This window comes from Eretmochelys imbricata, chromosome 7 (assembly GCF_965152235.1).
Source record: "Eretmochelys imbricata isolate rEreImb1 chromosome 7, rEreImb1.hap1, whole genome shotgun sequence".
NCBI classification, from domain to species: domain Eukaryota; kingdom Metazoa; phylum Chordata; order Testudines; family Cheloniidae; genus Eretmochelys; species Eretmochelys imbricata.
Genome location: NC_135578.1, coordinates 78,310,283 through 78,326,530, shown reverse-complemented (window position 1 = coordinate 78,326,530; position 16,248 = coordinate 78,310,283). Strand labels below are relative to the sequence as shown.

The 16,248-nt window shown below is 41.7% G+C and overlaps 1 protein-coding gene across 5 annotated transcripts in view; it reads left to right on the top strand.

Moving 5' to 3' along the window:
- Window positions 1–16,248, top strand: part of JMJD1C (jumonji domain containing 1C) — a 209,243-nt gene that overhangs the window by 160,693 nt on the left and 32,302 nt on the right. For all 5 annotated transcript variants that reach the window (XM_077821654.1, XM_077821652.1, XM_077821653.1 and 2 more), the window contains 7 exons: window positions 677–891; window positions 1,387–1,539; window positions 7,018–7,107; window positions 8,633–8,760; window positions 8,984–9,197; window positions 9,700–9,914; window positions 10,339–10,617. In XM_077821654.1, coding sequence (XP_077677780.1) covers window positions 677–891; window positions 1,387–1,539; window positions 7,018–7,107; window positions 8,633–8,760; window positions 8,984–9,197; window positions 9,700–9,914; window positions 10,339–10,617 — 1,294 coding nt within the window. The remainder of the gene's footprint in view (window positions 1–676; window positions 892–1,386; window positions 1,540–7,017; window positions 7,108–8,632; window positions 8,761–8,983; window positions 9,198–9,699; window positions 9,915–10,338; window positions 10,618–16,248) is intronic.

Below are 16,248 nucleotides of genomic sequence, written 5' to 3'. Positions count from 1 at the left end.
AAGTGAAGGGGTATTGACAAAACTGTGGAAGAAAGCTTGGATGAAGCCAGTACTATTAGTTCCTCTCTTGATGGAACATCAGATTCACTTAAGTGTTCCAAAAAAAAAAAAAAAAATGCAGGGTTAGGGAGGAGGAAAGAAAGGGTATATGTGTTTGCTACTGCAAAGATTGAACCTGATTAACCTGGTCAGTATTCTTTTATATTAGTATTGCACAATATATGCAGTCTGCATACAGACATGTTTGTTAAAATGGTTTTTAATAACAGCAAACAAAGCTTAGAGCAGTGGTTCTCAAACTAGGGCCGTCACGTGTTCAGGGAAAGCCCCTGGCAGGCTGGGCCGGTTTGTTTACCTGCCGCGTCCGCAGGTTCGGCCGATCGCGGCTCCTACTGTCCATGGTTTGCCGCTCTAGGCCAATGGGGCCTGCGAGAAGCGGCACGGGCTGAGGGATAGTGCTGGCTGCCCTTCCTGCAGCCCCCACTGGCCTGGAGCGGTGAACCGCGGCCAGTGGGAGCCATGTTTGGCCGAACCTGTGGATGCAGCAGGTAAACAAACTGGCCCGGCCCACCAGGGGCTTTCCCTGAACACGTGACGGCCCTAGTTTGAGAACCACTGGCTTAGAGTGTAAAGTATGATGAGGTGTATAGTTAAACTATTTGTCTCCATTTTTTAGGTTGTCTTTTAGTAAGAATGGAGTTGTTAGGATAGATGGTTTCTCTTCTCCTGACCAATATGATGATGATGCAATGAGTTTGTGGACACATGACAATTATGAAGATGATGAAGTGGACCTAGAGACTTCTAAATACATTTTAGACATCATAGGTGATAAATTTTGTCAGCTAGTAACATCTGAGAAAACAGCCATGTCCTGGGTGAAGAAAGATGGTAAGGAAATCTTAATATTCTTTGTGTTATTCTATAATTCTACATGAAAGATTATAGCTCAGGTTTTAGGCTTCTCTGTTTGATTCCTCCATATATTCAATGTAGCTGCATGCTAAATCCTTTCATTGCCACTATTGTGCATTGAGAAAGTCTGTCTGTCCGTGTGTGCCAAACATCCTGTTTGAGGGAATAATTATTTCTGTATTTTGCTACAGAAATTTGCTCTTAGTATTTGTCATTGATTTTGTCTCTTATTTTGGAAAAATATTGATTCTTAACACAAATTTTGCTATATAATAGTCATAATGAAGTCAAATTTGTGCATATTGAAGACTTATGTATATAGGATCAGTTTTGGATTTTTTCTTTCTGTAATTGCTTCTGAGAGGAAAATTATGATTGGTATTTTTAGATGAACATTCATTTCTGTGCTACAGTTTACAGATGTTTGCCTTTAAATTTTGATACTTCTGTTCTGTTTACTTTGTGTTTCAGCCAAAATTGCCTGGAAGAGAGCAGTGAGAGGAGTCCGTGAGATGTGTGATGCATGTGAAGCCACGTTGTTTAACATTCATTGGGTCTGCCAAAAATGTGGGTTTGTGGTCTGCTTAGATTGTTATAAAGCAAAGGAAAGGAAGAGTTCTAGAGGTCAGTTTATAATTTTATATGAACCAGACCATTCTCTGTATTGTTTATTCTAACATGTTCTAGAATTGCTGCTCCAGAAGGTTCGGTGTCTTTCTGTAACCAATAAATGCTATTCTTTTTGCACAAAGCACAACTTTTTCCTATTTCTCAAAGCTTCCTCACCTTTGTCATGACAATATGTAAAACCAGCCCTTCCAAAAAGCAGTTGTCACAGTTATGGAGCTAACTGACCCTCTACCCTTTTTGCTTTCTCTGAACACATCCTCCCAGATTTTAGACCTCTTGCCCTTACCTGTCTCAAGGTTGAAATTTGCAAGTCTTCCACTTTATACTGGGACCCCCAGTGCCCCACCCTATGTATGCTAACCAGTTGTTACCATGAAGGCCTGTCTTGATTTGAGCACCTGCTTGAATCCTCTCTTTGGGAACCTCTGACCAGTGATACAGACCAACAGCCTTCTTAAAAGAAAATAATTTTATGTAGTACAGTATACTCCTGATTTTCTAAAACCCTATTATCTGAACCTCCACATTATTAAAATCCCTTCTTTCACCCCAGCAATGCCAGCATGAATAATAAGGCAGAGACCCCTGGCACCAGGAGAGGCCACCCTGCTGCTGAATGGCTCCTTTGATGGTGCAGGGAGCCCTCAGCCCTACCATCATGGGAGTGAGTGAATGGGGCAGTGACGGAAAAGCTGCAGAGGGCTAGCTGCACTGCCGCAGGGCCAATGACGCCTGATCCCAGTGGGCACAAGGTGCAGGGAAGAGTCTGGTCCTGGTGGAGCACAGCAGGATCCTGACCAGGGGTCTCTGCCTCACTAGGACTGCAGCCTCACCCTGGACCTTGTGTCTTCAATAATTGAAAAAGCAGCAGCGCAGAGAACCCTCTCTGCATCCCTGCTGTCACGGGAATGAGTGAGCAGGGCCTGCAGAGAGGGTTCTCTGCGCTGCTTCTCTTGCCCTGTCAATTATGTAAATAAAATCAATTCCTCTCTCTCCCCCCCCCCCATGCTATTTGAATAACTGGGAGTACACTGTAGTTGGAACAAAGCATTAGAGGAAAAAGGATTTTAAAATTAACAGCCTGCACTCATGCTTAGTTTCATCTCATCTAATCATACATTTTGCTATAAACTAAGCTAGGCTTTCCTATTAAGTTACAGAAAGAGAACAGAACCAATTCACATTCTCTTAGTCCTCCCCTAACTTAAAACTTAGGTCCATCTAACCTATGTCGCTCAAGATTGTGAAAAAATCACACCCCTAAGAGATGTATTTAAGCCAACCTAAGCCCCAGTGTAGACAGTGCTAGGTTGACATAGGAATTCTTCCATCAAGCTAGCTACTGCCTTTTGGAGAGATGGATTTACTACAGCAACAGAAGAACCCCTCCCAATGCTGTAGTGTATATGCTGCTACAGTGCTGCAGCTGTGCCACTGTAGCATTTCTAATGTAGACATAACTTTAGAAAGTCAAGATCCTATTGTTACCCACCATGGTCACAAATGGTGACTGGGCTAGAGCCATTAAGGCAGCTGCCTCTGGCATTGTTTCCTAAATACCCTTAAGGAGGGAGCTGTTAGGCAGCTATGAGAAATGGCTTCCTCCTCCTTTCCCAAGGGGGGCAGACAAACTCCTGGGTGAAATACCATACAAGTGACAGATACAATATTTATTATTAATAGAGTACACCTACATTTGTCTCACCAACTTATTTTCACCTATCAGAATATCATTTAAAAATAAATAAAATCAGGATCGCTGTAACACAATGTCTTCAATGGCAATAAATACTGAAAAAACTTGCTTCCACTCAGTCCCTTGATGCAGGGTGAGAGGGCTTCCTCCTCTGCCCTGGTAATAAGATGCTTCCAAAGTTCTCATCAAAGTCCATGTCACTTCTGCTATTAGTAAAAGGAAAGTAGTAGTAACTGTTCCAAATGAATCTGATGTAGTACGGTTTCTCTGAAAACAGCTGTGTTTGAAAAACAGTAGATAGGTTGGTGGTTTTGTTTCCTGATCTGTCTAAACTAATATGCTGCCATTTTAAATATTACTCCAAGTAATGAGTAATGTCATAGCATTTGCTTTTGTTAGCACCACTGATTGGCTGTTGCTCTGGTATTACTTTTGATTTTACTTTTATCTGTAGTATATTAATATTTTTCCAGTGTTCTTGTTTCAAGAATGTAGACCTAGTTACTAAAAATGGTGAGTATTTTATGCAAAAGGGCAAGGATAATGATGATGATGGTTGTTCATGTATTCATAAATGGTCCTGGTACTTTCCAGACAGATAAAGATGTGTTCCTTTCTTCAAACAGTTTACAATTTAAGTGACGAATTATGGCAGGCAGTATGGTTAGGGGAGAGGGAGGAAAAGGATTACAATAGTATCATGTAGCTACTGAAGCACATATCTTCCAAATATTTTTGCTAATAAATGTCCTAATCTGAGATTTCTTTCAGAATTTAAGTAGAGAAAGTTATATATTTTTCTCCTATGACTTTAAAAGGATCTTGTACAACTGCATTGCTTAACCAGCTAGAATTAGTGCTTCAGTTATTATGAATATTTATTTATAAACTCCCATGTGTCTACTGATAAATGCCTCCCTTTCCCCCACCAAAAAAAAAAAACCATCAAGGAGAGTCCGGGGGCATTGCTCCTCTTCGTAATGAATTACTGTAGGTGTCTTTGAACTCCAAAAGCATTTATTATGCTGATTTTTGTCACAGGCTCTTCTTAGCTGTCCAGGCCTCTGTGTATGTGCATATTGTCTGACTTGGCTTAGGCCTTTGCGAATTGTTAGAAACATCATGGAAGTTGGGTAAATCATATTAAAACAGTCTTTAAAGTACACATTTTAAACATCCAGGGAAAGTCTAGAAAAAGTCAAAGTTTAAAAAGCAATATACAGAAGCAGGCTTCTTTTCAGTCTTGATAGCATTGGGAAATTTTTCTCTCTGGTTATCATATCGTCCTTCAATATATGCTAAAATAGAAGTATGCTGGCTTCTCTCTATAGCTCAATTTCTGGTGATACATGGTGTGCTGGTTATGTATTGTACCTGTGCTCTGGCACCATCAAGGACTTTCAGCAACACATGTTTTTGTCCAAATGATACCACTTCATATTACGTTATTTTTCCTGGAACCACTGCTTGTTTTTACAGTTGTTGAATGTAATGGAGAACGTATGTTGGTTTTGGGCAGCCTTGCCACAAATGTCAGAGATTTAAATGTTCTATTTAAGTCAGTGGGTTTTTTTCCATTTCACTGCACAGACAAAAGTCCATCCCATCGCCATTTCTTAGGTCTTTCCTGGCACCATCAAGCATAGTTGCCAAGTATTATGACATTGCATGAAAAATATTTAATTAGCTTAGTTGCATTTTTGCAAATGACTTGCATTTAACCAGTTGGCTGGACAGCCCTAGTGAGAAGTCCTGTTTTATCCACAGCACGACCCTCACAACATTCCTAAGTCTGGTTATGAAGGGGAGACTTCCTCTAAATGTAACTGGTAGTTCAGTTTCCATGGCCCATGCAGTTCTTGACCTCCCATTAATCAAAATACAAACACTAAAAATACAACAATAAATCAAATATTAACACAACATCCAAATTCACTTCTAAGTACTGTACAATGTTTTGCTATAAAAATCATTTCAACGATTGCAGTTATTCCACACTAATTTAAAAGGGGGCTCTGTCTGTGTGTGTATGTATGTGTATATACAGGGTTTGAACCCACAACAGTCAGTTCCGCAGCTCAGACCTCTTCTGATTTAGTTATAGGAGTAATTTGTGATTGAAACAGGCAGTTGTCTTTTATGTGGACGATCTTGTAAAGGGAGATATGACACGCTGTTTGCCAGGGGATTATGCAACTATTTGGGAGATGACACTGGAATGTTAGGTATCCAGGTTCCTGGGTTGTATTCCTGGCTCTGAGAGCAAAGCATGGTCTACAGCCTGCATAACCAAACATAAATTTTATTTTTAGAATTGTCCAAAATGTGCTATGTCTGTCAGCATTTTATTTTTTGAGAACACTGTTTGAACATTTACTAGTTCTACAACTTATGAGTAATTGTTCTGTTGTACAATATCTATTAAACGTGTGCAAAATTAAAGACTATGAAAATACACAATTATGAAGCTGTCTTTACACTTAGAGCTATATAAAATAAAAGAGATGATTTAGTTCTATTTTTAGGTTTGCTGTCAGGCACTTTAGGCATAATACTTGAGTATTGTACTATGACCAGGAATAACCTCCAGTTCTGTAATTAGCTCAGCACAGCCCCCTAGCCCCATGGGATGCTCTGTTGACTTCATTGGGGCTCTGTGTACCTGTCCACCCACACAGAGCTCATTGGGGGATTGGGGTGCAGGCTAGAACTGATATACAAATTTTGCTAGATATCACTAGGGGAAGGCTTTCCCTAATTCTAGTTTTTATGCATTCTTTGAAAGGTTAGTTATAAAATTTACATGTAATATGCAAATGATAAAATTTGAGTAAATGTTTTGGGTTATATGTTATATGATAGTCATATTTTGTTCTTGGTATATGATATCTACATGATTGTTTTAAAATTGTATACTTTAAAGTTGTACTATAAAGTGACTTACAAAATTCTTTCACTTGTAAGGGTATATGCTTAATATTTTTAAGATCCAGGAAAAGAGAGGTATTTGGTGCATTATAAATTTTATAATGTAAGGAAAATATGCTTTAAATGTGCTGAACATGTCTCTTAGCCTGCCTATTTGGGGCATACAACATACATTGCTACAGCTGAGCAAAATTTAAAATAGATTTGAAGATTGCATCCATTAAAGATAGGTAGCATGGTACAGTAGATGGAAGACCGGACTGGGTTCCATTCCCATCTCAGCCCAAGATAACGCAGCAGATCAGTGTCAAGTCACTTCCCTGACTTGGCTTTTTTTCTTCTTTCACTCTTTGTCTTTGACTTCATATGTGTTTGTACAGTGCCTAGCTAAAAGGGGCCCCCATCAGTAGGGCCTGTATGTGCTACTGTTAACAGTAGACGTATTGACAATACAAGCTCTTCTCTACTCGTCCCTCTAGACTATGTTAGAATTGTTCAGTGAGATAACTTTAACTGCCTAAATGGCAACTGTATGATGGATTTTTACTCAGGCAAAAATAACAGATTTAAATATAATAAAATGAATAAGCTTTGAAACTTGGACAAGGATCTGTGTTGTGGATGCTACTGTCTTTGCTTCTATTTTCATTAAAACTCCATTCTGATTGTCTTTTCTGTCAAACTGTTGCAAACAAAATGTTTGTCATACAAAATACCAGTATAGAACCGCAGAGGAGTGTAGATGTGGAGGCTTCTAAACAATGGATTGGGAATATCTGTGAATGATATGATTTAAGTAATAAAGCCACAAGTGAAATAAAATAACTGGGAATGTTGTTGTTTTACAGATAAAGAATTATATGCTTGGATGAAATGTGTGAAAGGACAGCCTCATGATCACAAGCATTTGATGCCAACTCAGATTATTCCAGGCTCTGGTACGATCACATAAAAACAATTTATTCATAATTTCTTTCTGTGTGGAAAGACTGCATTAATTTTAAATAGAAGTTCTAGTAATTTCTGAAATTACTTTTCAAAGCTACCTGTAGCACAATATATCCTCACCAAATAAATGGGGAGGACAGAGTAGGAGAGGTGCAGAGAAACATGGAGGTGAGAATTGGTGGATGCGTATGCAGGGAAATATAGGGGACAGGGGGTCGGGGATGGGGGGAAAGTAGGGTTTACACATTGCCGGGTTTACACTGCTCCAGAGTTGTCTAAAGCAGTCAGAATGTACTAGTAAATCTGACCATAAAAGTTAAAATTTAAAAAAAAATCATGTTGATATTATATGCTTTCCAATAATAGAAACATTACATGGTAACATTCTTTTTGGGGTTCTTATTTGTTGTTCATGAGTGAAATTATTAATAAACTTTTTTAAAAGTAGAAAATTCTCAGATAGTGTAACTATTGTGGTGCAGTTTAGGTTGAAAGTATGAATGTATAATTTAGGGTAAAAAGAACTAAAAGAATGTTTCAATTATCCCCCAAACAAGCATTGTAAACCCCAAAAATTCAGACTTTCAATTAAAATAAATACCTAATGGAATTCCTAATACAGTTGGGGCACCTGAAGAACCTTAACTCTGCCCTTCAGTGATACCATAAGGAGAAAAAATTAAAAATCAAATGTGTCTTTAAACAGTTCAAGTAAAATCATTCTAAATGGGACAACAAACACATAATAAATATAATTTTATGGTTGTTGCTTGGTATTATTTCAGGGGGAAGTTAGGGCATCCAAGCATACTTCACAGATTTAGATATCTAACTCTCAAACACACACATGCCATACCAAAATTTGGTTCAAAATATTTAAGTTGCCAGGTGAAGCACTCATCTCAGAAAATGCCAACATTACGACTGCCTACATATTCTCAGTTCTGTCCCCTTATGCATATGCATTATAATGTAGTGTTTTAAATAGGGGTGTAAAATATTAATGGTTATATAGTTAACTGATAAGTAGTCTTACCATTAACCCTCCCTCGTTCACCCACCTCTTTCTGGGTGACAATCAGCTGGTAGAAGACCTTGCTGGGGGCTGGGGCCTCCATGTGGGTCTCGAACAGGTTCTCCTGCAGCAGAGATGCCAGTTTGGGATGTTGATAAGAGTTGACTGTAGCAACCAGGAAGGGGTGAGCATCACGTTTCTTTGTGAAGACATGTCTCCGCACAGAACCAAGTGGGAATCTTGCAGAAAAATAGTATGTGATTATATAATTAAAGATATATCTTAAAGCTTGTACAGGAGACAGAGTTAAGACTAAGAGGACAATCTTCACTTTGTTGTTTCTTTGTTTGTGAGTGCTTAAGAATCTTTTGAGCTTTTAGTATGGAATATAAATAGTTTTATAATACCATCACACTTTTGTAAAGAGGATCACAAAATAAATTTACGTTGTTCATGAAAGAACTGTTAATGGTTTTCTTTATTCCTACTTTAACTTATAGTTCTGACAGATCTTCTAGATGCCATGCATAGTCTTAGAGAGAAATTTGAGATTAAGTCCTATTGTCAGTGTACCAGCAAACAGAGCATACAAACTGGGAAGTTCCCTGCAATGAATGGTGTCTCTCAGGTGAGTCTATAGTATTTTTAAGTTCGGAGTTTAGTGTTTAGACATGTTGATATTTGTTGATTTTTTTTAAAAAATATTTGAATAATATCAATAAATCAACTTTTTCATGAATTTTATATAATTCTGTTCTGTGTAATTAATATATTAGCAAATTACCATCGTTGCTACTGTTTTGCTCATATTAAAATACTATATTTAAAAATAAAATTGTTCTCCTCTATAGGTTTTACAGAATGTCCTTAATCACAGTAATAAAATTTCTCTGTGCATGCCTGAGTCTCAGCAGCCGAATACCCCTCAAAAGTCTGAGACAAATGGCAATACAAGTCCAGGGAGTGATGTAAGTGCAGACAGCAAGTTAACTCCACCAGAATCCCAGTCTCCACTGCATTGGTTAGCTGATCTAGCAGAGCAAAAAGCCAGAGAGGAAAAGAAAGGTAAATATTAGACATACTAATGTTAAGTGCGTGGTTTTGGGTGCTCCAGGAATTTGTGCTGAACTCACTATAAAAAAAAATTCCACATTGGGTTTCATTTGTGTCATAAATAATTAAAATGTCATATTTCCTAATCTTATAAACTCAGTGCTGCCTTCTAGGGGCATCAAAACTAGTTACCAATTATTTGTTGAATATAACAGAGAAGCCACTAGTGGAATGCATATGTAATGTGTTAGTGTTTCCCAGCCTCTCTCAGCTACAGCATCTCTCATTTGTGACAGGTGCACACTCAGCTACATGTCTGAGATGTTGAGGAAGGCCTTTTCATGGTACACTGTTTGACTGCATTTTGAAGGATCTAATTCATCCTCTGGTGTGTTTTCAGGTGAATAAAGCACTAGTGCTACAGTATATTACCACCACTATAAAATGCAGGATGCCAGTGTTCGAATTTCTGCATCATGACACAATCATGTATCAAAAGTATTTTTTATTTTAGAAAATAAAGAATGTCTTCCTGGAAAACATACTAAAGAAGAGAGAGACCAAGAGAGTTCAGAGTCTCTAAATTGTAAAACATCTCCTCCTGTGTCCCAGAACAACGAACAGGGCTCAACCTTACGAGACCTACTGACTACAACAGCTGGCAAACTGCGTCTGGGCTCTACAGATGCTGGCATTGCTTTTGCTCCAGTTTACTCTACAGGCACAACAGTGAGTGTATTTCCATAATGCATGGGGTTTTGAAAATTCACACAACTTGCTTTGGTACATTTTAGTTAAAACAGCCTAATGACTCTAGCTTTGAATGTTAATTTATAATTAAATATGTAAGTAAACATCACTAAAGCTTCCCTGAAAGAAAGGTAACTTGCATGTTTAGTGATGATTGATACATATTGTAAATAATTTGGACATTGATTTAGATTAAACATTGACTTAGTAATTTAAAGAGAGTTGAATATATTCATTGTCATTTTAACTGCAGTTCCCTGATTCCAGATGATTATTTCAGTAAACTTTTCTGTGGGTGCAATATATTAGTATGTAGTTTTTATTTATATTTAATATTTCTGACATTCTGTTGAAGAAGGTAAATCTAAAATTTCCTAGTAAACTATTTTTGTTTTTCTACAAGGGTGGCAAAGGTGGAAGGACTATGCCAAACATTCTTGATGACATAATTGCTTCAGTTGTAGAAAACAAGATTCCACCAAATAGACCACCAAAGATAAATGTAAAATCTGAACTGAAGGATGGGCCAAAAGATGGTCAAAAATCTATTCTGGATGATTGCAGTAAATTCTACAGCGGTATTCCACATTCATGGATCTGTGATAAGCATATTTTGTGGCTCAAAGATCATAAAAACAGCAGCAACTGGAAGCTCTTTAAAGAGTGCTGGAAACAAGGAAAGGTACATATCGAAGTGCAGTTCTATTATGAAAAGTGGCTCTAGGTATAGGTTCCATGTTTGTGTGTCTGAGACTTTCAGATCCATTCTGCTCAGTTTACAAGTAAAATGATGGTAATTCAAACTTTCAGCTGTATTAGGTTAGCAGGGCTAACAGGAGTACAACCTAATTAGTCAGTAAAGTGAACAGGTATTTTCACCATCAGCAGTAGTTTCTCCCTCCATCCCCAACACAAACTCCCACTAATTCAATAGCATGACTTTTAGAATTTAACCTCAACTCCGCAGGTGCCACACCAGGTAGATTATTTTTTTTTTTTTGTAAAAGTAGGGAATTAGAAATAAATTTAACAGCTAAAGATATAAAGACAACTGAAAGAAGTCTGAATGCACATCTTTTGTTCACCCTTGGCAAATACAGAATATATGTGTACTGAAAGTAGAGTTTAAAATAAAAACATAATTACTTGAGGTTTTTTTCCCACAAAGATTAGAAAGTATATTCATGGATTATTTGGATCCAGTGATGCAGACTGTTCAAATGATGTGAGGTAACTGGAGAAATTCTAGACTTCTTCTTATTTACACCAGTGTAGAGAAATATGGGTTAAAAGTAGTCCAAAGTTACAGTTTTAATTTATTAAGTTTTTCCTAAAATTAGATAATAGGAAGAAAAATCAGATTTTACTTGGCAGGTGGTGCTGTGGGAGAGAAACAGCATATTAAACAAGCTACTCTTCATAATTATAATAATAATAGAAGATGGAATTAAATTAGCCACCCTAACTGAATATGTTACTAACAGGCATTTGCAGTTACAGAAGAAACTGGGATGGGGGAATGAAAATAATCTGGATGGATTGAGATTAGAAAGTGAGATGGTTTAAAGGAAAGAAAAGCACAGTTACGACTTTGGACAGAACTACATGTGTTCATGTTTGAAATGGTTTTTCACAACAGTAAGGGTTGGAAATGCAATTTTTATTGAAATGGAAACTTAAATTTTGAAAACTCAAATATTGAAATATTGAAAACTCAAAATCTAGAAGAACTGAGTGATAACACTCCCCATGCACTGGGGAAAATTTCTTATCATTAGAGACCAGCCAAATTTATTTGATAGGTTATTTAACAAATTTAAGTATTGTGTTCCTTTTGTTGGTTTTGTTGCATCAGTCAAAACTGAAGTTTGTCTCACTGGTCTGCCACATTTACTAGCTTCTGGGGTTGTATAAGCAGAAAATGTAAATACATATGCTAAGAAGCACTAAATGTGTAAGCAAAAAACTTTAGAATGACTTGAGCTCATCAGTATTGTGTGGTGTTCTTTGAGTGCTTGCTCATGTCAGTTCCATTTTAAGTGTGCACACACCCACGTGCATAGTTGTTGGAGATTTTTGCCTTAGCGGTATCTGTCGGGCTGGCTGTAGCACCCTCTGCAGTGGCGCTCCCATGCGGTGTTATATCAGGCGCCGCCAGCCCTGCACCCTCTCAGTTCCTTCTTACCACCCGTGATGGTTGGTTGGAGTGCCTTGTCTTGCATCGCAAGAGCAGTAGCGGTTTTTCGTCATAGACTTCATTCTGTTCGTTGTTGTATATAGTTCATAGTGGTTAGTCATAATGTTAAGTTAGTAGAGTCCTGGTTGGGACTTTGCCCCAAGCAGAGCATGCCCCGCTCTCCCAGCTTCAAGTCATGCAGCAGACCGATGCCGATAAGTGATCCCCATGACAGTTGTCTCAAGTGTCTTGGAGAAAGCCACAGAAAAGACATGTTGTATTTGCAAGAACTTTCGCCCTCGCACCCAAAAGGAGCAGGATATCCGCTTGAGTCCCTCCTAATGGAGTCTGCTCTTCACCCCGCGTTGGAGTCCTCCACTGGATCCCATGCCCAGTACATCAGCTTTGGTGCACAGTGCGCTGCCAGCACCAGACTCGGCCCAGCAGCACCCCCCCTCGCTGGTGCCAAGGAAGTGGCAGAAGAAGCAGACCTGTTTGTCAGGAAAGTTTATCGGATGGCCAGCTTACACTTTAGGGTCTCTAACCAACAGGCCCTGCTGGGAGGTTATAACTTTAATCTATGGGACTTTCTTAATAAGGTGGAAGAGGCTCTCCCACAGGACCGTGCCCAAGAGTTCGCTGAGTTGGTGAGTGAAGGCATGGCGATGGTCCGGGGAGTCCTCCAGATGGGATGTGAATGGATTCAGCTGCCAGGGTGGTCACATCGGCAGTGGCCATGAGACGCAACTCCTGATTGCAGGCTTCTGAGCTGTCCCAGGAGATGCAGACCACGATCCAGGACCTCACATTTGAAAGTTTGGGGCTCTTCTCTGAGCTGACTGACTGTAGGTTCCATGGACTCAAGGACTCCCAAGCCACCTTCCACTCCCTGGGCTTGCACGCCCCTCAGCCAGTCAGGAAGCCGTTCTGACCTCTGCCGCTGCCTCCTCAGTCGCATTGTAGGTCCTGTGGGGCTCTCAGGTTTGGCTCCTGCATGAGGAAGGACAAGGATAAGGGGCGTAAGAGACACTACCCGTCCTCTTCCCACCTGGCTGCCCAACCTGACCCTCCCAGAAGTTAGAGAGGCCAAAAGCAGTCATTTTGAGGATGCACTAAGGGACAGTACTGGATCCAACCCTCCCTTTCCTCAACTGCCTCTGTCCTTTCCGGTTGGCCTGGTCCCATGTCACTTCGGACCACTGGGTGCTCGATACAGTTTTGTCAGGCTGCAGGCTGATTCCTGAGCAACTCCTCGTTCAGGAGGCTGAAAATTCCTGCACCTTGAGCCAGTGGAAAAGGTTTCTCGGAACATGGAAGGCAGAGGATTTTACTCCCGTTACTTCCTAATTCCGAAGGCAAAGAGGGGCCTCAGACTCATCCTAGACCTGCGTCGCCTCAACAAGTCCTTCAAGAAGTTGAAGTTTTGCTTGGTCTCTCTAGCCTCCATCATTCCCTCCCTGGATCCAGGAGATTGGTACGTCACCCTCGATTTAAAGGATGCATACTTCCATATGTCCATCTTCCTGGGGCACTGACACTTCTTCCTCTTCACGTTGGGCCAGTGCCATTTCCAGTTCATGGCAATGCCCTTTGGTCTCTTGTCGACCCCAAGAGTGTTCACAAAGTGTGTAGCGCCAGTGGCCGCTTACCTGAGATGTCGAGGAGTCCAAATATTACCCCTACCTTGATGACTGATAAGCAGCCGGTCCCCAGATCAGGTGCGGAGGCATCACGATCTGGTATGTTCCACCTGTTGCAATCTGGTGTTGATAACAAATGAGAAAAAGTCAATCTTAACCCCGGTACAATGCATAGAATTCATTGGAGCGGTCCTTGACTCCACTCGGGCCAGGACCTTCCTCCCTGAGACTCGGTTCCAGGCCATGGCAGACCTCATTGCGGGCCTGCGGACCCACCCGCTCACCACTGCTCACATGTGCCTGAGACTGTTGGGCCACATGGCAGCATGTACTTATGTGGTCCAGCACACATCTTTGCCTCAAACCCCTTCAGGCAGGGCTAGCGTTGGTCTACGTCCCCAATGTCAGGGAACTCATGGCAGTTCGACTAGCCTGCCAAGCCTTTCTACCTCAGATTCAAGACAGGGTGGTGCAGGTCCTGACGGACAATACGGCTACGGTCTTGAATATCAACAGGTAGGCAGAGCTAGGTCATCTGCCCTCTGTCAGGAAGCCCTCTGGCTCTGGGACGTCTGTCTGCAGCACAACATCCATCTTGTGGCCGCTCACCTTCCAGGGACCAAGAACACTTTGGCAGATCACCTCAGCAGGACATTCTTGTCTCACCATAAATGGTCCCTTCATCCGGAGTTGGTCAGTTCCAACTTCCGCAGGTGGGGAACTCCCATGGGTGGACCTGTTCGCGTCCAGGCAGAACAGGAAATGCCACGTCTTCTGCTCGATTGGGGGTATGGACGGAGAATGCTTGTCGGACGCCTTTCTGCTTCTGTAGTCGGGGCCTTTGATGGACACCTTCCCTCCAGTGCCGTTGCTGGCCAGGGTCTTCACAAGGATCAAACAGGACAGGATGAGGGTCATCAGGGTCATCCTCATAGCACCGGCACGGCCGTGCCAACACTGGTTAAGCAGTCTGCTGGACCTTTCAGTGGCAACTCCGTTCCAGCTACCACTCAGGTTGGACCTGTTGTCCCAGAACCATGGCAGTCTTTTGCTCCCCAACCTGGCTGCGTTACATCTGATGGCCTGGCTGCTGCATGGGGTTCAGCGCATCCTGTTGGGAAGTAAGAAGCCCTCCACCAGAGCGACCTACCTGGTCACGTAGAAGCTGTTCACTTGCTGGATTGCAGACAAAGGTGTTCTTCCTGAGCAGGCTGCCTGCAACTTATTCTTGACTGCCTCCTGCATCTCAAGCTCCAAAGCTTGTCCCTCTCATCAGTCAAGGTCCACCTAGTGGCCATCTCCGCCTTCCACCTGCTGTTCAAGGGCAGATCAGTTTTTGCTCAGGATATCACAGCCAGATTCCTTAAGGGCCGAGAGTGCCTCCACCTGCAAGTCAGGGACCCTGTCCCACAGTGGGATTTGAATCTGGTGCTGTGGCAGCTCACGGGTCCTCCCTTCGAGCCTCTGGCTTCCTGCTCTCGCCGTCTCCTGTCTTGGAAGGTAGCATTCCTGGTCACAGTGACGTCGGCCCACCGAGTATCCAAGATTGGGGCGCTCACCTCAGAGCCACCGTACACGGTCTTCTACAAGGACAAGGTCCAGCTAAGGCCACACTCGGCTTTTCTTCCCTAGGTAGTCTCTCAGTTTCATTCAAGCCAGGACATTTACTTGTGCGGCTTCGGAAAGAAGACCAGTAAGTCAGAGGAGGAGCGTAGGCTACATGCCCTACACATCAGGAGGACTCTGCCCTTCTACATTGACAGGATGAAGCCATTCTGTAAGTCGACGCAGTTTTTTGTTGCTGTGGTCGACAGGATGAAAGGTTGCCCTATATCCACTCAAGGAATTTCCTCTTTGGATCACTGCCTGCATTCACTTCTGCTATGACAAAGCTAAGGTGCCACCCCCGGCAGTCGTCACCGCTCACTCTACCAGGGCACAAGACTCTTCAGCAGCCTTTCTGGCCCATGTGCCTATTCAGGACATCTGTAGAGTGGTCCCTTGGTCGTCTGTCCATACCTTTATATCCCACTATGCACTGACCCAGCAGGCCCAGGATGGTGCTGGCTTCAGTAGGGCAGTACTGCAAGCCACTAAGCTGTGAACTCCAGGCCCACCTCTGTGCATACTGCTTGTAAGTTACCTAAAATGGAATCAACATGAGCAAGCACTTGAAGAAAAACGGTTTCCTACCTTTTCATAACTGTTGTTCTTCAACATGTGTTGCTCATGTCCATTCCATTTCCCACCCTCTTACCCCTGTCGGAGTTGTCGGCAAGAAGGAACAGAGAGGGCCAGGGCAGGCAGCGCCTGATGTACCGCCGCGTGGGAGCATGGCTCCAGAGGACGGCACAGGCGGCCCTACACTAAAGCAGAAATCTCTGACAACTGTGCACGTGGGCACGCGCACTCCTAAAATGGAATGGACGTGAGCAATGCATCTTGAAGGTAGGTAACTGTTTTTTTCTCAGTTCATTAGTAATTACAGTTTTTGAAT